Source organism: Schistocerca piceifrons, chromosome X (assembly GCF_021461385.2).
Source record: "Schistocerca piceifrons isolate TAMUIC-IGC-003096 chromosome X, iqSchPice1.1, whole genome shotgun sequence".
Lineage (NCBI taxonomy): Eukaryota > Metazoa > Arthropoda > Insecta > Orthoptera > Acrididae > Schistocerca > Schistocerca piceifrons.
Window position 1 is genome coordinate 482,056,942 of NC_060149.1, and position 25,802 is coordinate 482,082,743.

The 25,802-nt window shown below is 40.8% G+C and overlaps 1 protein-coding gene across 1 annotated transcript in view; it reads left to right on the forward strand.

Annotated features, from left to right (window-relative positions):
- Window positions 1–25,802, forward strand: part of LOC124722062 (beta-galactosidase-like) — a 305,764-nt gene that overhangs the window by 256,805 nt on the left and 23,157 nt on the right. The window contains exon 11 of the mRNA XM_047247258.1: window positions 18,692–18,901. Coding sequence (XP_047103214.1) covers window positions 18,692–18,901 — 210 coding nt within the window. The remainder of the gene's footprint in view (window positions 1–18,691; window positions 18,902–25,802) is intronic.

Here is a 25,802-nt window from a genome sequence, read left to right on the forward strand (position 1 = left end):
AATCCTCATTATCATTGTTACTGCTAACAAAGAGGAGGACACCACTACCCTGCATGGCATTCATATTAGACTGCAGAATTAGAACCACAACTCAGGTTTGTTTTGCACAGGAAGGCTGGCAATTGTGCTATGTAGCACATTCTGTTGAATGGAAGAAGTTGTCTCTGAGCCATATCAAGGGTGCAAAAGCTCTTGTTGAGTACTGTGGCAGTGTTGCTAATGCCTGAGACACCACTCGCCTTGGTGTCAGTGGACATTGCTGGTGTTGATGCTGAGTAACTACCAGCAATTTAAGCAAGCTTGTCATGTTAAGCACTAAGCTTATGTGGTTCTTGTGCTTGCACTGGTGCCACTTGAGTGAGAGGCAGTACTCGGTAGAATAGGTGTGCAATGAAACTGTTAAACATTTGAGTGCAACTTCAGGTGGCAGTTCAGCACTGACTTGTAGTCACTTGTCACTAAGGAATGGTTTCAAGCCTATGTAACTGTTCATGTGGTATTGATGGATTTACTTGCAATCTGTGATGGAAGGGCATTGTATGCACTTCAGCAGCTACTCTACTTTGATGTGGCCACACAAATGGATCCATAACTTCAACTATGCACAGACATTTTGCAATACAGCTTAAAACAAAAAGTCTTTAGGCAATCCTTCAAGTTTATTTAGGGCTGTGTGAAACTGTCCTGTGGTGGTGCCAAATGTGTGCACACAGCTTGTGCACTATGGCCATCACATTTTTGCTGGATGAGTTAGCTGTTTTTTGCAAACAGCTGGAAATAACCTTAGCTGTTATCAAGTGATTGGAAGCTTCTGCAAATAGGTGTGTTGGTACAGACACCAGGAGACATGTACAAATGATACTAAAGGCACCTCAAGTACTATCCTCTTGCACGAAAACTGTCTCCTGTATAAGAATTACAAGGCTTGTCACTACTCATCTTTTAACTGTGAATGGTTTGTCAGTGGTAGGTTTAGGGGTGCTGTGCAAGGGAGACAGTGACTAGGGTGGCCGGAGGCTACTACACCTACCCTGCTCACCAACAATTAGTATGGGGAATATTGCTACTCTATATGGAAATGGCAACAAGGGATAGGTAGGATCACCTTTCACCCTCAGTGTGTATGCCTGGAGACCATTCAACATGTTGAAGAGACTGCTCCAATTGCTACTGAAGGAATAAGGTTCAACCAATTGTACTGGAATGAACAATACCTGTCATCTTTGCTCTGAGCTCATACTTGGATCATTCCAGGGAGAGAAGGTTCAGAAGACCAGCCCCACTCAAAGTATTTCAATGAGGCATTCTTCCAAGAACTTATCATGTTGTTGTTGTAGAGGGGTTTTGTGGGCGCACGACAGCAAGGTCTTCAGCGCCCGTTCAGTATCATAGTGAGACGGGTGTCAAGGAAAAAAAAGCTCAGAATATTTACATAAAACGGAACATAAAACATGGGAAACAATCATCGTAAAAGATGTGCTCACCCACACCGAAGCGTGGGATGAAGCAGGGCGTCAGCAGTAAAACATGGACAACACAGGAAGAAAACGAGAGAGGGGGCTAAAACAATGTAGCAGATGGAAGTGGCTGGCTGACCGCAAGGAAAAAAAGGGAGGAGTCAGCCACTCTGCAATACACTAAAACCTCCAGCCTAAAAGTTTAGGCCAGAGTCCAGACACGTCACAAAACTTAAAAATCCTAGACACACACGTCTCATCATTAGCTAAAACACAGGGCAGATCACCATCAACTTGTGCTTCTGCCCTTGCATCACGGTATAAAATACAGTCTGTTAAAATGTGGCGGACAGAGATGTGCACGCCACAAGCATCACAAAACGGAGGATCCTCCCGCCGTAATAAATAGCTATGCGTCAGAGGACAGTGCCCGATCCGAAGACGTGTGAGGGCCACCTCTTCCCGCCTGAGCAACCGACAGGAGGAACGCCACGGCCGAGTGGTTGACTTTACCGACCGCAGTTTATTGGCCGTCACCGCCAGCCATTCGTCCTCCCACAACTCCATGCACTTCCTGTGGAGTGCAGCGATGACTGACTGCAAGGGGATAGGACACTGGACCACATCCTGCTCTCTGCAGGCCTCCTTGGCAGCCCGATCAGCCTGTTCATTGCCCCAGATGCCGACATGACCAGGCACCCAGCAGAAGGATACCTCTTTACCCCGCTGTTGGAGCAAGTACAGTTGGCTATGTATCAGCTGGACCATCTCTTCAGTCGGGTACAGGTTCTGCAGCAATTGTAAGGCACTAAGAGAATCGGAGCAGAGAAGAAATCAATCGCCCCGAACACAATGCATCTGCTCCAGTGCCGTCAGGATTGCGTGGAGCTCCGCTGCGAAAACGGTATATTCAGCAGGGAGGCGAATCCGGGTAACATGGTCAGGGAACACCACAGAACAGCCAAGGAAATTCTCCTGTTTGGAGCCATCAGTGTAAACAACAGTGAAACCGTGATGCACATCTAAAATGTTAAAAAAAAGTGACTGGAATGTAAAATCTGGCGTGCCATTCTTCTTAAAACGAGTCAAATCTAAAATAAGTTTGGGTCTCCGGAGGAGCCAAGGTGGAGATCTGCTCCAACCGTGACGTAAAACACGAAGACCAGCCATAGACATTGCAGCGAGGCAATCCTGTGCGCGAATCCCATAGGGCTGCGTCACACGTTGCCGGTTATGAAATAACCGTGCCAGAGGAGGCTGAGCAACGGTATGGTATGCAGGTGTGTACGGTGTGGACAAAGTTTTATACGCCTGGCGTACCGTAAGTAGCCGTCGCCGCATATGAAGTGGCGGTTCACCAGCCTCTACACAGAGGCTTGGTATGGGGCTAGTTCGGAATGCCCCAGTGGCCAACCGCAGCCCTTCATGGTGGACAACGTCCAAAATCTTTAAGTACGAAGGCCTCGCAGATCCATACACCGTGCACCCATAATCGAGCCGAGATCGCACAAACGCCCTGTAAAAATGGAGCAGACAAGTCCTGTCAGCTCCCCATGTACTGTGGCTAAGACATTTTAAAATGCTTAAAGCCTGAAGCGACCGCCGTTTCAGGTCTTTAAGATGAGGTAACCACGTGAGCCTCGAGTCAAAAATGAGCCCCAGAAATCTCACCGTGTCTTTAAAAGAAAGAATAGTGTCCCTCAAGCGCAACTCAGGAAAGGTGAAAATCGAACGAGAACGGTTAAAAAGAACACATACAGACTTCTCAGTGGAAAACTTAAATCCACTCTTCAGCGCCCAGTCATCCAAACGCCTAATCGTAAGTTGTAACTGACGAGTTGTCGTTGCAAGGCTTGAAGAAGAGCAGAACAAAGAGAAATCATCCACAAACAAAGAACACTGGACAGGACTTTTAACCATGGACGTAATGCGATTAATAGCGATGGCAAACAGAGTCACACTTAAAACGCTACCCTGAGGGACACCGTTCTCCTGCTCAAAGCGATCAGACAGGACGTCACCAATTCGGTATCTAAAATATCGTGGCGAGAGGAAAGACTGAATAAAAAGAGGAAGACAACCACGAAAACCCCATTCGTGAAGCTGCTCCAGGATGAGACGCCGCCAAGTGGTATTGTAGGCCTTCTCGATGTCGAAAAATACACCTATAAGGTGATGACGGCGTAGGAAAGCTTGTTGGATAGCCGCCTCCAGGAGGGCAAGGTTATCGAAGGTGGAACGAAACCTCCTGAAACCACACTGATAGCGACTAAGTAGTTGCCGGGATTCTAACATCCAGACAAGGCGGCGGTTGACCATCCGCTCCAAGGTCTTCCCTATGCAACTAGTGAGGGCAATACTACGGTAGCTACTTGGGCTCGAGTGGTCTTTCCCAGGTTTTAAAAGAGGGATTAAAACTGCCTCACGCCACGCGTCAGGAAAGTGACCCGACGCCCAAATGGCATTAAAAAGTGCGAGGAGGATTTCTTTGTTGCGCATTGTGAGGTGCCATAGCATACTGTAATGGATCCTGTCGTGACCAGGGGAAGTGTCACGAGCTCCAGACAATGCAGAATCCAGCTCCCACATAGAAAAAGGGCAGTTGTAAACTTCATGAGAGGTGGGCTGGAAGTTCAGACTACACCTCTCAGCAACCGCTCTATGGCGCTGGAAACCTGGATCCTGACTGGTTGTGGCAGTAACTGTCGCAAAATATGCTGCCATAGTCTGGGCAATGTCTCGCGGATCTGTGTGGAGAGTGCCGTTATTCATTACAGCAGCTATGGGGCACCTCCCTCCTCTGCCAGAAATTCTCCTAATGGTCTCCCACACAATGGAACTTTTGGTGGAACGATTAATGGTGTTCAGGAACTTTTGCCACGACCTCTTCTTGCTCTCACGAATAATGCGGCGACATCTCGCCCTCGCCACCCGAAAGGCTGCAAGATTCTCAGCAGTCGGCCGACACTTGAACCGCCGCAGAGCCGCACGCCTGGTCCTGATTGCAGAGCGGCATTCGTCACTCCACCAAGGCACAGGTGGCCTTTTCCGGTGGCCTGTGGACTGTGGAATGGATGCCGCAGCGGCATGGTGGACCGTTTTGGTAATATGATCCACCCACACCTCAACATTCGCACAGTGTTCGAATTGGGCCAACTGGCTATAAAGTGTCCAGTCAGCTCCACTGAGTACCCATCGTGGTGGTCTCCTTTCGGGGCCCACGCCATCTGGCAGGTGAATCCAGATTGGGAAATGATCACTGCCGTGCAAGTCAGCGACCACTTCCCAGTGAGCACTAGCGGCAAGAGCTGGAGAGCAAAGCGAGAGATCAATGGCAGAGAACGACCCAGTCGCCGTGCAGAAATGAGTACTCTGTCCTCCATTGAGCAAGTAGGCACAGGATGACAGGAGAAGCCTCTCAATTGCTCTACCCCTGGGACAGGTAATTGCAGAGCCCCAAAGCACATTGTGGGCATTAAAATCACCACAAATAATGAATGGCTGGGGGAGCTGTGTAAGAAGGTCGGTGAGGGCCGCTTCATCAAGAGCATCATGTGGGGGCAAGTAAAGTGAACATACAGTCAAAGGATGACGCACGTGCACGGACACAGCGACGGCCTGTAGAGTCGTCGTAAGTGAGAGAGGCGAGGAATGGTAGTCCGTCCTGACGAAAATACCTACGCCTCCTGTAGCTCTCTCTCCACGCAGGTCGTCCTTTTTGTGGAGTGTATAGCCTCGTATCTCAGGGGAGTATGATGGATGGAAATACGTCTCCTGGAGACAGAGACACAGTGGTCTACCCTGAGAAAGTAGACGAAGTTCCTCCACATGTGTCCTGAACCCTTGCAAGTTCCACTGGAGTATGGGAGCCATCTATGTTGGGGGTAGCACCTTCATCCTGTCTCTCCGACGGGGTGGGGAGACCGCAGCAGGTGGAGGGGCAGGCGTGGGACGAGATGATTGCCCCACACATACATCGTACTCCATCAACTCTGGGGAAGCATCAGATGAAGCCTTGCGTAAAACAACATCCGCATGGTCAGATGGTTTACCACGGGATTTGACCCGCTGTTGCTGCTGCACAGTAGCTTTCTGTGGCTTGGTGGACTTTGGGGGAGCGGATGTGGGAGTGGTAAGTGGCGCACTGGGCTTGGGGACAACCTCAGCTGTTGGAGGTACGAGGGGCTGGACCAAGTCCGCCACTGTACTTTTGTCTGCCGTTCGAGTAGGGGCTACTGGCTCTGGAACACTGGCTGCGTTGCAAGTGCACTGACAGCTACAGGTGTTAGTGCCAACACTCACCACCTCAGTCTGCGTTGAGGCATCGACTTTTGGAGTAGGCTTCTGTACCAGGGATGCAAAAGATGTAGCAAATGTGGGAGGTTGCATCGACTTATAAATCTTCTTGGCCTCACCATAGGGGATACGCTTGGTTGTTTTTATTTCCTGGACCTTGCGTTCCTCTAAAAATATGCGGCAGTCCCTACTCCAAACAGGGTGGTTCCCAGAGCAATTAAGACATTTAGCTGGAGACGAGCAACCAACTCCTTCATGAGCAGCCTGACCACAGTTTCCACAAGTCGCATCGCCTTTACAGCCTAAGGTGGTATGCCCAAAACGCTGGCATTTGAAACAGCGCATTGGGGCCGGGAAATAAGACGTCACACTAAGGCGAAGGAAGCCAGCTTTAACATGTTCAGGAAGTGTTGTGCTACTGAAGGTCAGAATAAAGGAGTCGAATTTGACAAGAGTGCCATCAACCCTCTTCATGATGTGTTGGACATCAACGATACGTTCCGGAGCCCACTCACATTGCAGTTCTTCCTTGGGAATATCAGCTAGATCCCGGCATGTCACAACACCTTTGCTATAGTTCAAGGTGCTGTGCAGTTCGGTGTCTATGGCATACTCTCCAAGGCATTTAGCAGATTGGAGGTTAGTTGCTTGCTGGGAAGTGGACGTTTCCACTAGCAAGGTCCCATTACGTAAGCGCTTCACTGATTTTAAGGAGCCACAGATTCCCTCCAATCCCTTTTGTATATAGAAGGGCGAAACCTTCTCGAAACTACCCTCCTTCCGTTTCACAATGAGAAACACATTCGGATTACCAGAATGCATTCTGTTACCTAAGACAGGACTTTTCAAAGAAGCGCCGGAGTCAGGGGGACTGACTGCACGGGCCCTCTTAAGAGACTGGGTGTTAGAACCTTCCAGCGGCCCACCCTTTCCGCTGGGAGGAAGAAAAGAGAATTTCGAAGGATCCATCTCGGTCCCACGAGCAGCTAGGGAACTAGAAGTCCACCTAGACAGAGCCCCGCGTGCCTAGGTAAGCCTTATACAACTGAGGTGCGGCAGGTTCCCCAACTTATCATGGTCCCACTGATTTTGAGTTAAGAGGAAGGCTTGAACCAGACTTCCATTGTTCTGTGATCAGCAAGGCTCCAAATTTCTAGACTTGCACCATGGGGATGAGAACTGTTGGGTCCTCCTAAATGGGTCAGTGACACACTACACATCAGAGGCCACTATGTGTCTGTGTGTGGGGTTCTTATCTCTTTAAGATGGCCATATTGAAACTGGAATCAGTGACAATGAGGTAGTTGTAGCAAGAAATATTACCTAAGTGCAGAGGGTAACTAAAAATAAGTTGAAAAATTTACGAGTTCATCAAACTAGATAAATAATCAATAGCTTCATATCTCAGTAAGTAACTTCACATATTGAACTCTGGGCAGGATCAAGTAGATGAAGTGTGGCCCAAGTTTAGAAGAAGACTGTGCCAAACACAGGATACATCTATATCTAGTAGAACAGTTCATGAGGGGAATGACCCTCTGCAGTATACAGTCATTCTAAATAAACATCTATAGAAACAATAACTACTGCACAATAAGTGTAAAGTGAAGTATAGTAGTTACAGTGGCAGCTCATGCAAAATTTTACTGATGGGCTACAATGTGGATAGTGTTAGGAACAAAATTGAATATATGAATTTTATGTATATAAACTGAACTGTTTAAATATATTTAAATTTTACAACAAATTGTTTAACATTACATAAAGTAAAAGAAAACAAAAAAATTGTAGTATCAGTGAAAATTGAACCTGAGCAAATGAATTGCTAGTCGGTCCACTTGACCACTGTGCTACTGAGCCAATATGTGAACTGCTGCTCAAAAATCCCTCATACTCTTTGCGCAAATCTTTAGAGAGCATTTTACTTTTTCCTGTGACCCACTAAAGCAAAATATTCTAGGAACTTGGCTTCTACTCACTTAGTTTGAGCCAAGATTGTGAGCCTCATTCTGTGCCCTCCTGTTGTTGGATATACTTTTGGAATATATCCACCTTACTTTGAATCTTACTGTCTCCTTCAAAGATCTACAAGAAAAGAGTCTCTTTAGCAGATCATCTACAGAAAACACTTTTACACAAAATTTCCTTGTACTCTTGATTTTTTACCATCTTTTGACTCACCAAGGTAGTAATCATAACAAAATTAATATATTAATTTTACAGATACAAGTTAAACTGTTTAAATATATTTAAATTTTACAAGTAATCATTTAATATTGTGAGGAATAAAATAAAATGAAAAAAAGGGTTATGGTAGCAGAGGGAATCAAACCCGAGCTGTCAGATAGCCAGACAGTGCTCATGATCACTTGGCCATGGCACCATTATTACAACTGCTCCTAAAGAATCTCTAATACTCAGCACCTGTACTTTCAAAGAAATATACTGATTTGGTGCTGCAATCAACATAGCAGTTATAGTGCCAGTAGCGTTTGGATGGTATCAGAGCAAGTGCAGTCAAAAACAGACAAGTGCACACCTTCTCTGAGTTGACTGTAGGATGGCAGATCATCATTCCAGCACTCAACACTGGTTTCTAGTTTTAGTATCTGCACAGGTATGACAACACTGCTGCACAGGTTGACAGTGGTTTGGTAATAGCAGGGTCAGAACCCCATGAGAGGATAATGAACTTGCCATGTGAGTCAATCTATGGGAAACAGAGAGTTCAAATCCACACAGAGACAGGCATGGGAATGACTCAGCACATGGCTGGCATGGACTGGAAACATCAAAGCACTAAGCAGCAATACATGGTGTGAAGCACAAGGCAATGTCTATGATGGTTGAACTCCTTTTAGCACTGGCCACCCAGCCTACTGTCACCCACAAGTAAACAATTCTGCCAGCATGTCTGCCCATACTACACATTGCTTGTGCCATCCATGGTAGGTTTCCACACTATCCGCTGCACTACCTATGTCAACTTGTCTGTCTCCATTGTGATGCATACTTGGAGAGATACAAAACTGATTATCATGCACAGAAAAGCATGCTTTCACCCATTTTATTTGTGTATCAGCATGCATTCGAAGAGAAATGGTGTAATTTTAGAGCAATTTCCATATTGCATACAAAAAAATGGTGTAATTTTAGTGTGATTCCCAGCTCACATACAAAAAGAAACAATATCATTTTAGTGCAATATTTACAGAGTGTGTTAGCACATTATCACATGATAGCCAGATGCCACTGAAGTATAGATAGAGAGATGCTAAAGGAAATGCATTTGGTGGCCAAAACAGTGTGCATGAAGCTTTCAATGATTACTGTGGCATAATCTTAACAAAAGGCCACTCACAAAACTTATATAAACTCTGATCGTATATAGAGTTGATCAAACTTAGTGTCCAGACATTTATGTATAATACAGAAACTGAAATTGAGAGAATCAAATCAAAAGTAGAAACACTGAACTCTACTTTAATATGTTCCTTTACAAAGCAAAACCCATGAGTAGTGTCCTGCTTTAATTCTAGCACCACTGCTGAGACGAATGATGTAGATATGTGTGCTTGTGACATAGACAAACAGCTGAAATCACTTTTTTTATTTATTTATTTTATTATCCATCTTTAGGCATTAAAAATGCAATTGATGTAGTCATTTGTGTACATATACAGTTTACATAACTAACAGAAATGGTGTAATATATTGTAGATCATTATTGTCTAATAAGATACAAAATTTGTCCTTGATGCTGCACAAGGTATTTGCATTATATTTACATGTATAAGTTTAATCTAAGTGAAACCGTATTAGTACCGGTACTTAAGATCATCTTTACTGCACATTATAAACTCTTCTATTGTATAAAAAGCTTTTTCTCCAAGCCATTTCTTTGTGACACTTTTAAACTCATTCAGTGACACATTATGTGCCTCTATTGGCAACATGTTAAATAGTTTTACTCCCATGTACCTGTAACTATCTTGAGTTATCTTTAGTCTAGCAACTGGGATGTCAAATTGCTGTTTTATACATGTGTCATGGTGATGGATAGATTGTCGTAGTTTGTGACTGTGTTGGTTTTCTTTTGTGTGTATCAGACAACTTAGTATAAAGAGGGCTGCAACTGTTAGTATTTTTAGATTTTTGAAATATGGTCTACAAGACTTGTTATTTCTGACTCCATGGATGCATCTGACTGCCTTCTTTTGCCAAATGAAAACTTGTTTTGCTCCGGGTGAGTTTCCCCACAACAAAGTGGCATACGTTAAATGGGTGTGGAAAAAGGCATAGTATGCATTGAGTAATAACTTACCACTAACACATGACCTTAGTTTACCTAACAAATATTACTTAGTACAAATATAATCGGTATGACTCTTCCATGTTAATTTTGAGTCAAGATGGATCCCAAGTAGTTTACCTGAGACACAATCAATCTTATCACTCTTAAGACACAAGTTAAAGAGAATATTTACAATTTTATCATGATTTATATGCAAGCCATTGAGTTGGAACCACTTGATGGCTGCTCTGAGATGAGCCTCACTTTCCTCGTTTAATTTTCCTAAGTCTTTCCCTGCTGTAACAAAAGTTGTATCATCTGCATAGAATGTGGATTTACATAACTTGGTGCTGGGCAAGTCATTTACATATATTATAAAAAGTAAAGGTCCAAACACAGAGCCTTGTGGTACACCCTGCATGATATCCAAGACATTTGATTTCATATTGTTAAAATGCACAATTTGTTTTCTGTCGCTCAGATAGGATCTGATCAGAGATAGTTCTGAGCCTCTAATACCATAGCAGTGCAGTTTTTCTAGTAGTATCCTGTGACTGATACAGTTTCTTGCCTTGCTGAGGTCCACAAGAGTGGCATTAACTGATAATCCTGATTCAAATGATGACAATATATATGAAACAACATCTTCAACTGCTTTTGCTGTTGACAGGCTGGACCTGAAGCCATACTGAGAGTCACTAAGAATATTATTCACAGATAGATGTTGACTAATTTGGAGCTGTATGCAATATTCTGCTACTTTTGATATGATGAGAGGGAGATTGGACGGTAATTATTAGGACAAGACTTGTCACCTTTCTTGTGCACTGGAGTAACGACTGCCATTTTTAAGGATGAAGGGAAACAGCTACTGACAAACATTCGGTTCATAAGAGGACAGAGTGGATGCGTATTACATCTACTATTTTTTTATTACAAAATTGGAGAGACCATAAATGTCTTCTGATTTTGAGTAACTTAATTTTGCTATTGCAGTTTTAATATATGTTACTTTTACTTCTTTCCATTTAAACACAGGAACCATATGCTCAAAATTTTGTATAAATGAATTTCTATTATTTGAGATATGGTTGTTGTTACATTTATGGATATGTCCATTTGGAGCACTGTTATTCATACTGGCAGCATTAATGAAGAAGGTGTTGAAATCATCCGGTGTGATACAAGCATCAAATGAATCATTTTTGTTAACATCTTTATTTCTACCCAGATGAGTCTTGATAACAGTCCAGGCTGCTTTGCATTTATTTTGGGACTTATTAATATAATCATCATTTGCCTTGCACTTGCTTAACCTAATTTCTGCCTTGTATCTGTTCCTCAAACTTATGTAGTTTGCTTTTTTGGCTTCACTATTTTTTGATTTGTCATAGGAAATCATTAACAGAGTTCTGAGCCTTTGTAGTTCAGGTGTCAACCAGTTATGCACTGATGTGAGACCATGTTTCCTCATAGTTCCCTTATTTTTTCTCATTACTTTAGGGCAGTAAGTTTTAAATGTATCTGACAATGCACTAATGAATAGTGTAAACGCTTTTTCAATATGATTACTTTCCAGCAGAATGTAATTCCAATTTGTCATCTTTATTTGTGTTCTGTAGTTATCAATGTTCTCTTCATTCAAAAGCCTAATGTACTTAATTTTATTGGAGACAGATGCTGGCTTTTTTGTTATCAATTTTAACCAAATACCTTTATGGTCTGATAAAAAATGAGTATTGAATAGCCCTAACTAGAACTAACCTCCAGGGCATGCTGGAATCACTATCTAAATCTGTATATAATTAGTGGCTGATTTAGCCTCTCTTTTATATATAATTCAGGGGAGAGTGTTGCATTGAGTTGGTGCCTAAGTTCATAGCATTTTTTCATAAGTTTAACAAGCACAACAGATACACATAACATCAATACTCTATTTTCATTCACTATGTACAACAGTCTGCCAATGCTTGGGTAAGTTTTTGATTCCATGACTCTAGAAAATGCATGGTTTTGATACAAAGACATCACTGAGCCATGTTCAGAGTGCATTTTTATCCAGAAAGGAAGTTCTCTGAAGGCCATTTGTTAGAGAACAGAAAAGGTGAAAATCTGAGGGTGCAGGATTAGATAAATAAGCTGGGTGCAGAATGACTTCCCAACCCAACTCCTGTATGGTGTTTTTTGTCAGTTTAACAGAATTTGGGTGGGCATCAGCATGGAGTACGATCACTTCATGCAGTCTTCCTGGTCACTGTTTTTGGATTGTGCCTGCAAGATACCTCAGTTGTTCACAATAAATGTCAGCAGTGATGGCTGCACCTTGGGGAAGCAATTTGAAGAACACCACACCATCCCTGTTCCTCCAGAAACATATACTTATCTTCTGTGGATGTAGGTTCTTGTACAGAAAGTTGCTGCTTTGTTTAGCCTAAACCATTCCTGTCTTTTCCTTGTGTTCATATAAAGACACCATTTCTCATCACCAGTAATGATACAAGATTGGAATGGTCAGTGGTTTTCATGACAGTGTTTTTCAACAGCCAATTGATGAAAAACAAGCAAAGATGCACATACGGCTCCCTAACAGATTTTTGTGATTTTGACTTAGAGCATGCGGTGTCTACACATCTAATTTTTTATCCTTCCCCATTGCTTACAAATATCACATGATGGTGCAATGATCACAGTTCATCTCATTTTCCAGTTCTTGAATACACTAACATAAATCATTGTGGTTTAATGTGTTTAAACAATCTTCATCAAACCCTGAACATCTTCCTGAATATGTAGTCACTGATGTCAGAATGATCTTCCTTAAAATGAGAAAACCCCCTTTCTTGTTGTGTTCTGTCCAGTGGCTTTATCCCCATACATGGTGCAAATGTTTCTGGTTGCCACTGCTGTTGTCACCCTTCTACTGAACTCACACAGAAGAATGTCAGAAATGTTCTAATTTCACCACTCGGCACTCCATTTTCTGGCAGCCACAGCTCCACTTACCAATCTTCAAATGACAAAATGACAACATGTGAACTCAAGTAGCACATGAACTACAAATAAAAAGTGGCAATCAGTAATAACATCATGCCATGCGGAATATCAACATGCAAAACAAAATTGCTATTAATTTATGCACCAACCTAATACCTAGAGGATAGCATAGGTGAAGTGTTGTATCTTGGAACATTTTTCAGCCTTTTGCCTTGAGCCATCCCTGAGACAAAAGTTTAATATATTTTCCTGTTCCATTTTTAAATTGTAGCATTCACTTTATGTGTGCTGTAGTCTTTTTCTGAAATTACAAAAACTGCTCTGCAGAAGTAAGGTTTTTCCAAATGTAAAAAACTTTTGTAATGTTGGCGAAAGTCAGATAAGTTGATGACATTGAGGTATATTACGATTTTTCTGGTCTTCACTTTGAAGTCAAATAGTTTATTTATGGATAAATTATTACCTCATGTATCCCATTTAAATTCAAGCTTTTAAACATTTCCCAAAACTGAAGATATTTTAGATAGACCAATTTTTGTTAGTGGTAGTACCATTCATCAGTTTCCCAACAGAATGGGTAAGATGACTTCGGGGTATGGGTAAGATGATGGAATAAGTATTTTATTTACAATACAAAGACATTTTATTGAATAGTCACAAACAAAAAACTTCTCCTTTGCTTCCCTGTAATTTAAGCCTGTATGCTGAGCGTGAGCCCACTCCTGGCATTGGAGACATTGATACCACATTTCTGTCTTTTCAACCTGACCAGAAGGATACAGTCCCTTTCATCAATACAATCAGAATCACTGTCAGTGTGCTCAGTTCTGATGGATGTTGCACAAGTCTATTCTAGTATTCTTTCTTTGTTTCATTCAAAAACCTCCAGAGTGGAAGTTTACATTGACCTTTGTTTTTTTTTCCTAAAGCTTTTTTTCTTTTTTCTTTTTAAATCTCTCTTTATTTTTCTTCATTTTTTCTTCTTCTCACTGTCCACTTTTCTTTGTCTCTTTTCTTCCAGAGCAATTTTCATGAGTGTGCTAATTTTGTGTGGAAATGACACTTATTTCTTCATTTTCTTCAACTTCATTCAAGTGCAGCTTGAGGTGAAGGAAGTAGAGCTGAGGTAGATGTGGAGTTAAAAGTAGGTGAGGGCACCAATACAGAAGCAAGTTATCCATGGGGTAATGGAGATGAAATAGAAGTAGGTGTAGGATTAAACGAAGGCCCTGATAGAGGTTCTGCTTGGGGTAGCAGAGGTAATAGAGAGGTAGCTGTAGACTTAGATGAAGGCCGTATTACTGCATTAAATTCTACATTTGGGTTTGCTGATATCCCAGGTAGAGCATATCTTTCAGTGGAATATTATTGATGACACTATCCATTGTTAGGGATGGTGCTAAGTTTTCATCACTAAATATCTGTGAATTTAATGGCTCCATTCCTGTGTCTATAAAGTCCTTGATTGCATTATATAAAGATACAGCTTTGCTAAAGGCATATATGAACAGTCTTGCAAACACTTGTATTGTTATCCGTTAGCCTGGATGATTAGCAAGATACTCAGTACAAGCTTTGCTACAGGCGGTCTTCAGAGGTCCGTAAAATGACACATCCAATGGTTGCAGTTCTGTGGCTTGTGTAAGGTAGGAAACCTGGAAGAGTTATGAAAGTATCTCTGCAGAGAGTAACATCTTCCAAACTGAGGGATGTAGTGTGATTATTTATAAACAAAAGGATTCAATTTCTTTCTAATGGTCTTACTTATGTAATGAAATACTCCAGCCATTTTACAAAGCTCTCAGCACCCATCTAGCCAGATTCAAGGCCATCTTAAACAGATTCTGGAGGTGCACCATCCAGATATGCTGGCTGCCTTCTAAAGTATCCCAACACCTGGCTGAAAATGACTTACAAGTTCGTGGCACCCTCCATCAATAATGCTGAAAATCAATATGGTGTTGGCCCACCCTTAGCCTTGATGACAGCTTCCACTCTTGCAGGCGTATGTTCAATCAGGTCCTGAAAGGTTTCTTGGGGAATGACAGCCCATTCTTCACAGAGTGCTGCACTGAGGAGAGGTATCAATGTCAGTCGGTGAGGCCTGGCACAAAGTTGGCATTCCAAAACATCCCAAAGGCATTCTATAGGTTTCAGGTCAGGACTCTGTGCAGGCCAGTCCATTACAGGGATGTTACTGTCATGTAACCACTCCACCACGGGCTGTGCATTATGAAGAGGTGCTTGATCATATTGAAAGACGCAGTTGCCATCCCTGAATTGCTCTTCAACAGTGGGAAGCATGAAGGTGCTTAAAACATCAATGTAGGCCTGTATTGTGATAGTGCCATGGAAAACAAGAAGGGATGCAAGCCCTCTCCATGAAAAACATGACCACACCATAACACCGCTGCTTCTTAATTTCATTGTTGGCACTACACATGCTGGCAGATGGCATTCACCAGGCATTCGCCATACCCACACCCTGACATCAGATCACCACGTTGTATACTGTGATTCGTCATTCCACACAACATTTTTCCACTGTTCAATCATGCAATGTTTATGCTCCTTACACCAAGTGAGGCATTGTTTGGCATTTACCTGTGTGATGTGTGGCTTATGAGCAGCTTCCTCCTATCTGTCATAGTATTTGCAGTGGATCGTGATGCAGTTTGGATTTCCTGTGTTATGGTCTGGATAGATGTCTGCCTATTACACATTATGACCCTCTTCAACTGTTGGTGGTCCCTGTTTGTCAACAGACAAGGTCAGCCTGTACGCTTTTGTGCTGTTTATGTCCCTTCATGTTTCCAATTCACTATCACATTGGAAACAGTGAACCTAGGGAATGTTTTGGAGTGTGGAAGTCTCATGTACAGACATATGACACAAGTGACACCCAATCACCTGAGCATGTTCAAAATCCGTGAGTTTTGCAGAGTGCAACATTCTTCTCTCTCACGGTGACTAATGACTACTGAGGTTGCTGATATGGAGTACCTGGCAGTAGGTGGCAGCACAATGCACCTAATATGAAAAATGTATGTTTTTGAGTTTGTCCAGATACTTTTGACCACATAGTGTAACTAAAAAATGGAGGTACGAACTGACCTGTGGCACTAACATGGAAACCAATGCTGAAATTTGTTCCCTTCTCAGCAGAGGAAACCTCAATTGGCTTTCTTTTGCCAATAGGGCTCAATACTGATGGTACCTTTGTGAGAACTACTGAACACCCTGTTTCATCAACATTAAAAATCTGGTGGGTGTCAAATTAGTAATTTGTTCTTATTTCTCTGTATACTTCAAAGAATCCCTATACATTCACCTTATTAAATGAAGCCAATCTCATTGTCAACATATGTTCTGGTTTATGAAAAGAAAACTTGAACCATGTCATGACATTTTGAATAAAATCTCTCCCAGTCATCTTTTTAGCTTAGCTAAAACTGTGCTCTATGTTCTTAAATTCATCATAATCATAGAAAATTCATTCATCAGTCCAAAAGCTCTTCTGTCCAAATTAATGATATATTGCTCAAATTCTTGTAACTGGCCATCATTAAATGTATATCAAAACCTGTCTGCATTTTGGGGCAAAGCCTGAAATGAAATAAGCAGTGTGTATTATTAGGTCCACAGTGAGAGTTTTGAAAAATTAAATGACAAAGACTTTATTGTAATTGTACTTGCAATAAAAAATAAATAGATGAAATATTAATCTGAAATGAGATTTTCAAATATATTTAAATATAAATAAAAGCAGATCTTACTTCATAAGTATGTTTTTATATGTAGCGACCTAAAGTAGCTTCAGGTAGGCTGAAATTCCTAGTGGCACCATTAACAGGGTTTCTGCTTCTTACAAGCTGCATTGCCTCTTTCATTTATTTCTTGCTCCATTTCTGTCCTCCTTGTATATGCTTCCTCATGTTTATTACATAGCTTTGTAATCAAAATAACAGGACTATACATAACAAAGGAATTAGAAGCAAAGCAACAGAGAGAGGTGAGTAAGAAGACAAATTCACCATATTAGCCTCTGCATAATTCATCATCTTAACTGCAGCAGACATTTTGTATACAGACTTAAACATGTATAAATCCTTAGAGAATAATTTCATTAAACTGTTGTTAACACATCAGTAAATTTATAAGGTGTAAGAAGAATCAGCTAATATTCATTATTATAAAAGTATTACTTACATGTAACTTATTTAAATCATAGGGAAAATTTTTACAAAAACAGTGTCCACACAAGCTTCTGTTCCCAACAAAACACAATAACCAAGCGAGTCTCATTCAACAGACACACCTGCAGAGTCCCGTAAGGAAACAACACCATAGTGCAAATAGCACCTTCTATGGAGTTATCAGGGAAATTCAAAATTCATCATCTCAGACTCCTCTTAACTCCTAAAAACCATTTTACTTTGTATCACATCAACACTTACTAACAAAAATATGATAATGTGGGGTATCAAATGTAATTTCTGATTGAATTGAGGGTGTGGCACCAATGAAATTGATACCAACATCGATATGCATTCATCTTTGGACTCTAAAAATTATCTTTGGCTGTTCCACCATGTTCAGTTCAGTTCTTTGTGATCCTTGTATGTGTTAAGGTTAATAAATGAACTATTGCTAAATGGGTGTGATTATTGGTGCAACCAACCTGGTAATCTTCCTCAAGGGTTTCTTTTTAGGGAGGGTGAGCATTTTATCTAGGATGGAGAGCCATCTAGCAGTAACAATGTTGTTTTTGTAATTTGTGGATAGAGTTGGCCCAAACAAATACTGCTCATCATATGTTTCATGTGATGGCCAGTTTAAACAGAAAGTGTCAGTTTAATTTCTCATTACAAACAAAATTAGCTTTAAAGTGGAGTTTTATGTGCCCATTTAATAGAGCACTCCCAAATAAGTCTAGTATGATATTAATTTTATCAATGTCTATTAACAGGGACTGTAAAACATGAAGAATATCTGGTACTCCAACAGCAACTTTCATGCCATACTGCCCCACACTGTCTGCAGGTGCCATGCAGCAGTGCTACTCAGTCACTGTTTGTGTACTGGATGCTCTTACTGTTTTACTGTCCATGTTAATATATATCAACAAAATAAATATTGCACTAGATTACTTTGGCCCTGTTCTATAGAAAAGGCATGTAAAGTCAGCTTTAAAAGTAATTTTGTTTGTAAAATGAGACAAATAGGAGCTTTCCATTACACTGGGAACTGCGTGAAAGATGTGGTGAGCAGTATTTGTTTGGACCAACTCCAGATATACATTTCAAAAATGAAATTTCAGCCAAAACACCAGAGAGAATGCACCAGAGACAGTGTGTGTGTGTGTGTGTGTGTGTGTGTGTGTGTGTGTGTGAGTGTGTGTGTGTGTGTGTGTGTGTGATTGTTTGGGTGTTTGGGTAGGGGGAGTTAACACAAACTTTGAATTGGTCACCACTTTATATTTTACCACTTTAGTAGTAGTCATACAAACATTAATGCATTAATACCCCATGAAAACTTTCTTTGAAACACATATACATATAAAATTATTGATATAAATATGAAACAAAATTGAAGCTAGCTAAAAAGCATGTCAATCATTGTAATCAGAACAATATTGTTTAAATTTCAGGGCTTGGTGTCAAATGTCACTTTAAGTGGATACCTTCTTACCAACTGGAATATCACTGGATTTCCTCTCAGTAATATATCAGCTGTTCAACAGTTAGATGCAGCAACAGAGGTGTCTTCAGAACCTTATTTTTATAGAGGTTACTTCACAATTCCATCAAATGATACAGTACCAAAAGACACTTTCCTGGATGTTTCTGGCTGGCACAAGGTGAGTAATTTTATTAATTCACTACTGAAATGCTGTAGGTACTATATCTAAGGAGATGTGGTAGAAATTAAGAAAAGCAGTGAGCAACCTGGTAATATTTTTAAAATATATTTATTATGTTTCTGTGACATCTAAAAATTTCCCAAATGAATCTCTCATTCTGCAATTCAGTGTGCACTATTTTGATGAAAGTTCCTTATAGATTTAAACTGTGTTTAGATTGGAATTTGGTCCAAAACCTGTAGTTAAACCATTTGTTCATGTTATCCCTTCATCCAAGTGGGTGAGTTCAGCAGAGTAGGCAAGAGAGCTTCTATGAAGTTTTAAAAATATGAGAGAGGTACTGGTTCAATTGAAGATGTGTGGGAGGGCTGTGAATCATGCATGGATAGCTCAATTTGGTTGGAGTATTGCCCATTAACAGCAAGGTTCTGTGTTCAGGTCCTGGATTACCACAGAGTTTTAATCTGTCAGAAAAATTTTGCAGTGTATACATGATCTAATGAACACCTCAAATATTCATTCATGACTAAACTCTATCATCTGTTGTAACTCTTAACAATAAGGCAACTGATACCGCTCTGCCAAACTTAATAGGAAGCATAAATGTCTTTTGCGGTTCTAAACTGTATTCCTGCACTGAATCAGTTTGATTCTGATAAAATTAACATTAAAACTTTTTCCAAAGTAGCTATAAATTTCAGACAGTGTCTTACATTAGCCAAGGTATTCAGAATCCCTCACATATCTCTAATGTTATTGTGAAATGATTGCTCCATATAAGGTCAGAGAAACAGAAATGAAGATACAGATAATTCAAATTTAAATACAAACTTTGGTAAGTAAAATATTTGATGAATTTTATCATTCCATTAGTGACACTGCTCAACAAATGAAACACTAAAACAGTAACTATGACAAAAGATAATATGCTTCAGATGAAGAGCATCTACATTCTACCACAGCCCAAGAAAACAGTAATAAATTTAGGTAAACTGTAAATTTTATGACAGCTTTAGCATAAGAGCTGACAACTTTGTGTCACACTATGTGAATAAAAATTACACCAGAGTTAACAAATTGCTCAGTGTGAAAATACCCTCTGACAAATGGAGCAATGTTTGTTGGCTGAGAATGAGAGTGGAAAACTATAGTGGTTGATCAGGAAGTAATGCACAATAATTTTTTATCCTCTAGTATTGCAACTAGAATGCTGAAATTTTGTGACAACATAGTTTAAAATTTGTGCTACAGAGGGTATTTTGTTTTCAAGTGCAGCCCTAGTGAGAGAAACCTGAACTACAAAACAAACATGTTGTGCCTATTATTGTCATCAACTTGTGAAGATGCGAAGTGTAGTTCTAGATCTATGGGCCAAAAGGCACAAACCAGGTGAAATTCACAGGGACACATGTGGCATGTATGGGGACAACTGTATGGACCATAGCAATGGCTCCAAATGGTGTGCATTCTTCCAAGAGGGCTGTGTGAACCTTAGCGATTCACCACACTCTGAGTGGCTGGTAAGAGCTGGAAACCCACAGGATGTCGGAGCCACTGAGGACACTGTGGTTAGTGCCTGCAAACGATGGCAAACTTGGATCACTTAACACATTACACCACAGAAGAGCACGATTTTCTGAAAGGAATCATCACTAGTGATCAGTCATGAGCATACCACTACCTACCTGAAACCAAGCGGGCATCTATGGAATGGAAACATGCTGATTCCCCAGTACGAAAAAAAGTTCAGAGTGATTCAATGTGTTAGAAAATTGCATGTAACAGTGTTCTGGGATATGCATGGTGTTTTATTGGTGGACTTTGCTGGACAAGGAACCGCTGTGAATGCTAAAGCCTACATTAAAACTTTGGTTAAGTTGCACTTTGCCCTTCATGACAAACATTAAAAAAAAAAGATCCTGGCTGGCCAACACCTTGTGACAGATGTGGAAATGAAATCAGCAGTATGCAGATGGCTATACTCCAACAAAACAGACTTCTATGAACAGGGCATACTGAAAATGGTACCACAAAGGGAGAAATGGGTTGAGAACATTGGTGACTATGTAGAAAAGTAGGTGAAAGATGTGAGTTCATTTGTGTTTCTTTTTGTCTTGTTTCCTATTAAACTTTTTAATAATAAAATTATTGTGCATTACTTTTCTATCATCCCTTGTATAAATGACAATGATAAGTGATCTTACAAAATAAAAATCTTTTGGATTTTGACTGCAAAAGCATGATTGACAGCATTAACAATTACATCTGAATTTAGCAGTTGTTATTTAGTGTCAAATCACTCACCATACCCAATAATGTTACTTGTAATTTTGTAAAATCTGTAAACCAGTTACCAGCTGCAAAGATCATGTTCAGATTTTTCACGAAAAACTACACCACTTTATATGTTACTGGCAACAGTCTTCTTATTAAAACATCAACACTTATGAAATATAATTCTGCCATGCAGCCACTTTCCATTTTAATCTGTAAAATACAAAAATTCAGATTAATCCAGCTATGGACAATGTCTGTAGTGAATGTCACCACAGCCATGACAGTGAGTATCTGGGAGTCTGTTTGGTTGTGTGTGTGAATGTGTACCATTTACTAGAAAAAGAGCCAGAGCTCGAAAGCTAGTGAACACAATTTTCTGGCATGTGTGTCTATGCATCACACATTAGTCTGCTATAGTTGAGTGGTCGTCTTTTTCTTATTTTAAGTATCACTTTATGATAACATCGTAAAGTTATTGTCATAGTAATACCTATGTATATACAGGATGAATCACCTAAAACATGCACTGCAGATATTGTGCAAGTGGAAAGTACTGTTGATGTGCAGTTTTCACTGAAAGGAACGGTAGCATTATACTTGTATTATTAGCTAATCAACAGATTGTAATGATACTTAGAACGTGTATTTTTTGTGCTAACATGCACTTTTGTAAATGTAACAATGCCTTTTGACATTAACAGACTAAAAGTTGGCTAAATTAGAATGTCAGTTGTGTTTGCTGCAGCATTATAGTGCAAATCATTTGTGAGGTATTGTATTTTGGAAAGTACCCACACTGACACTTGTACAATACCTGTGGTAGCACACACAAAAGAACAACACAACTGTATACACTAATTTTGTGGGTTCTGATCAGTGATGAGACAACTGATCATCACAGGTTGTGTTCAAAATGACCACCAGCAGTGGCAATACACACTTCCTGTGTGGTATGGAATGACTGCTGCACATGTGCTAGCATTTCAGTGGAGATGTCTGAGCAGGCTGCAGTAATACATCACTCCCCCACTGAGTGTAGTTGGTATGTCCTTGTATACATTGTCTTTCAGCTTTCCCCATAGAGAAAGTCTACAGGCATCAAATCTGCGGCATGTGCTGGCCATGGTACAGCTTCTCTGCATCCAGCCCAATAATCTGGAAACAATTAGTAAAAACATCTGTAGTACTTCATGCACGATGGGCTGGGCAGCGATCATGTTGGTACCACAGGTTCCTCCTAGTCTGCAGACAAACATCTAGCCTCAATGGAAGATGATCTGTTAGGAGGCTGTAATAGTGTGCCTTCAGCCTTCAGTCTGTGAGAAATAGGCCTATGAGCTGATGGTTCACTGTCCCACACCAAACGCTTGCACTCCATGGATGTTAGCATTCCATCTGATGAAGCCAATGGGGATTGTCAGCAAGCCAATAGTGCATGTTTTGGTGATTTAACTGGCCATCACTGACAAATGTGGCTTCATCACTAAACAAGATACATTATACAGCTGGAGTCTCCTGTCTTAATGCCTACGTACAGAAGTTAACACAATTCTCACAATCATTTCCATACAGCTCTTGGTGGAATGGCATGTGATAGGGAGGGAACCTATTTTGATAGAGAATGCATAGGACACTTGCCTGAATCATGTCACTTCCTCATACAAATATATGGGAGTTAACATGTGGATCAACTGCAACAGCAGTAAGAACACTAATTTTCCACTCTTCTGTCACCACTTGTTTCCTTTTGTCACATTATCTAGGAGTTACAGGACGACTTTCACATAACTGATTGAAGAGATTGATAAAAACTTGTGGAGATGGTTGATGTATACTGGGATATCGTGCTGTACAAGAACAAACTGCATTCTTCCTACACTCTCCATACAATATGAGCATTTCAACTTTTTCTGCATTGGTAAATCCCATTGTCCACTCATGATCTACTGCTTGGACTGTCATACAGTATCTGACTTGGAAGTCACAATGCCCTCAAGGAACAGACAAGCACACTGTAAGCAAACGCCAGCTGGAGTGGCCGAGCGGTTTTAGGTGTTACAGTCTGAAACCACGCAACTGATACGGTTGCAGGTTCGAATCCTGCCTCGGGCTTGGATGTGTGTGATGTCCTTAGGTTAGTTAGTTTTAAGTAGTTCTAAGTTCTAGGGGACTGATGACCTCAGTGCTCAGAGCCATTTTTTGGTAAGCAAACATAACATCATACCTAGCAACTACGCAGGTTTAATGGTATGAACATAATATCTCATAAATGTTTCACACAAGACTCATGCAACAAACACCACTGACATAGTATAATTCTAGTTAGTTAATGTCAATAAGCACGTCAATTTAAAAAAGTGTATGTTTGCACAAAAAACACACATTCTAAGTGGTATTACAATCTGTTTATTGGCAAACAGTATGAGCCCCTGACTACCAATCAATTGTGTGAAAACTGCACATCAATAGTGCTTTCCATTTCCACAATATCTGCAGTGCAAGTTTTAGATGATTCACCCTATATACAAGAAATATTATTAGCAGTTATACACTGGCTGAATAAATGTGCAAAACAATTATATTTTCATCTGGTTCCAACCAGAACTCTGTTAGATAACTGTAACACAAAATCATTTGAGTTAAATGTGATGCCCAATGCTCCATTTTCACTTTGAGCTAAGCTGTTATTCATTTATTTTCATTATGAGACACAAATCATAAGACTTATAAGTATCGTATTATTATTACATTTGTTGATCAATCTACCTATTTCTAATATACCAAAAAATTAAAAATAATGTGTGTTAATCAAAGTGAGTCAACTTACATAAGCCTAATGCAATTGGGGGGATGAAAACTATTGATACAAAAATCACTACTTCATTGCTGCAACATCTACAGGCTGTTACAAAAAGGTATGGCCAAACTTTCAGGAAACATTCCTCACACACAAATAAAGAAAAGATGTTATGTGGACATGTGTTCGGAAATGCTTAATTTCCATGTTAGAGCTCATTTTAGTTTCGTCAGTATGTACTGTACTTCCTCTATTCACCGGCAGTTAGCCCAATTGAAGGAAGGTAATGTTGACTTCGGTGCTTGTGTTGATGTTGACATGTGACTCACTGCTCCACAGTACTAGCATCAAGCACATCAGTACATAGCATCAACAGGTTAGTGTTCATCATGAACATGGTTTTGCAGTCAGTGCAATGTTTACGAATGCGGAGTTGGCAGATGCCCATTTGATGTATGGATTAGCATGGGGCAATAGCCGTGGCGTGGTATGTTTGTATCGAGACAGATTTCCAGAATGAATGTGTCCTGACAGGAAGACGATCGAAGCAATTGATCGGCTTCTTAGGGAGCACGGAACATGACTCGCGACTGGGGAAGACCTAGAATGACGAGGACACCTGCAATGGACGAGGCAATTCTTCGTGCAGTTGACGATAACCCTAATGTCAGCGTCAGAGAAGTTGCTACTGTATAAGGTAACATTGACCACATCACTGTATGGAGAGTGCTATGGGAGAACCAGTTGTTTTTGTACCATGTACAGCATGTGCAGGCACTATCAGCAGCTGATTGGCCTCCACGGGTACACTTCTGTGAATGGTTCATCCAACAATGTGTCAATCCTCATTTCAGTGCAAATGTTCTCTTTACGGATTAGGCTTCATTCCAATGTGATCAAATTGTAAATTTTCACAATCAACATGTGTGGGCTGAAGAGAATCAGCACGCAATTGTGCAATCACGTCATCAACACAGATTTTCTGTGAACGTTTGGGCAGGCATTGTTGGTGATGTCTTGATTGGGCTCCATGTTCTTCCACCTACACTCAATGGAGCACGTTATCATGATTTCATACAGGATACTCTACCTGTGCTGCTAGAACATGTGCCTTTACAAGTATGACACAACATGTGGTTCATGCACGATAGAGCTCCTGCACATTTCAGTCGAAGTGTTCGTACACTTCTCAACAACAGATTCGGTGACCGATGGATTGGTAGAGGTGGACCAATTCCATGGCCTCCACGCTCTCCTGACCTCAACCCTCTTGACTTTCATTTATGGGGGCATTTGAAAGCTCTTGTCTACGCAACCCCGGTACCAAATGTAGAGACTCTTCGTGCTCATATTGTGGGCGGCTGTGATACAATACGCCATTCTCCAGGGCTGCATCAGTGCATCAGGGATTTCATGCGACGGAGGGTGGATGCATGTATCCTTGCTAACGGAGGACATTTTGAACATTTCCTGTAACAAAGTGTTTGAAGTCACGCTGGTACGTTCTGTTGCTGTGTGTTTCCATTCCATGATTAACGTGATTTGAAGAGAAGTAATAAAATGAGCTCTAACATGGAAAGTAAGCATTTCCGGACACATGTCCACATAACATATTTTCTTTCTTTGTGTGTGAGGAATGTTTCCTGAAAGTTTGGCCGTACCTTTTTGTAACACCCTATATACTAAAAAAATGAGGCTTAATTCGCTGGGATAAACTTCATTCAGATTCAGTTAGTAACAATGGTCTTCTTATGAAAGTATCAAAACATGCAATGACATAATTTTGCTATGCAGCTACTTTCCATTGTAATCTGCAAACTTCAA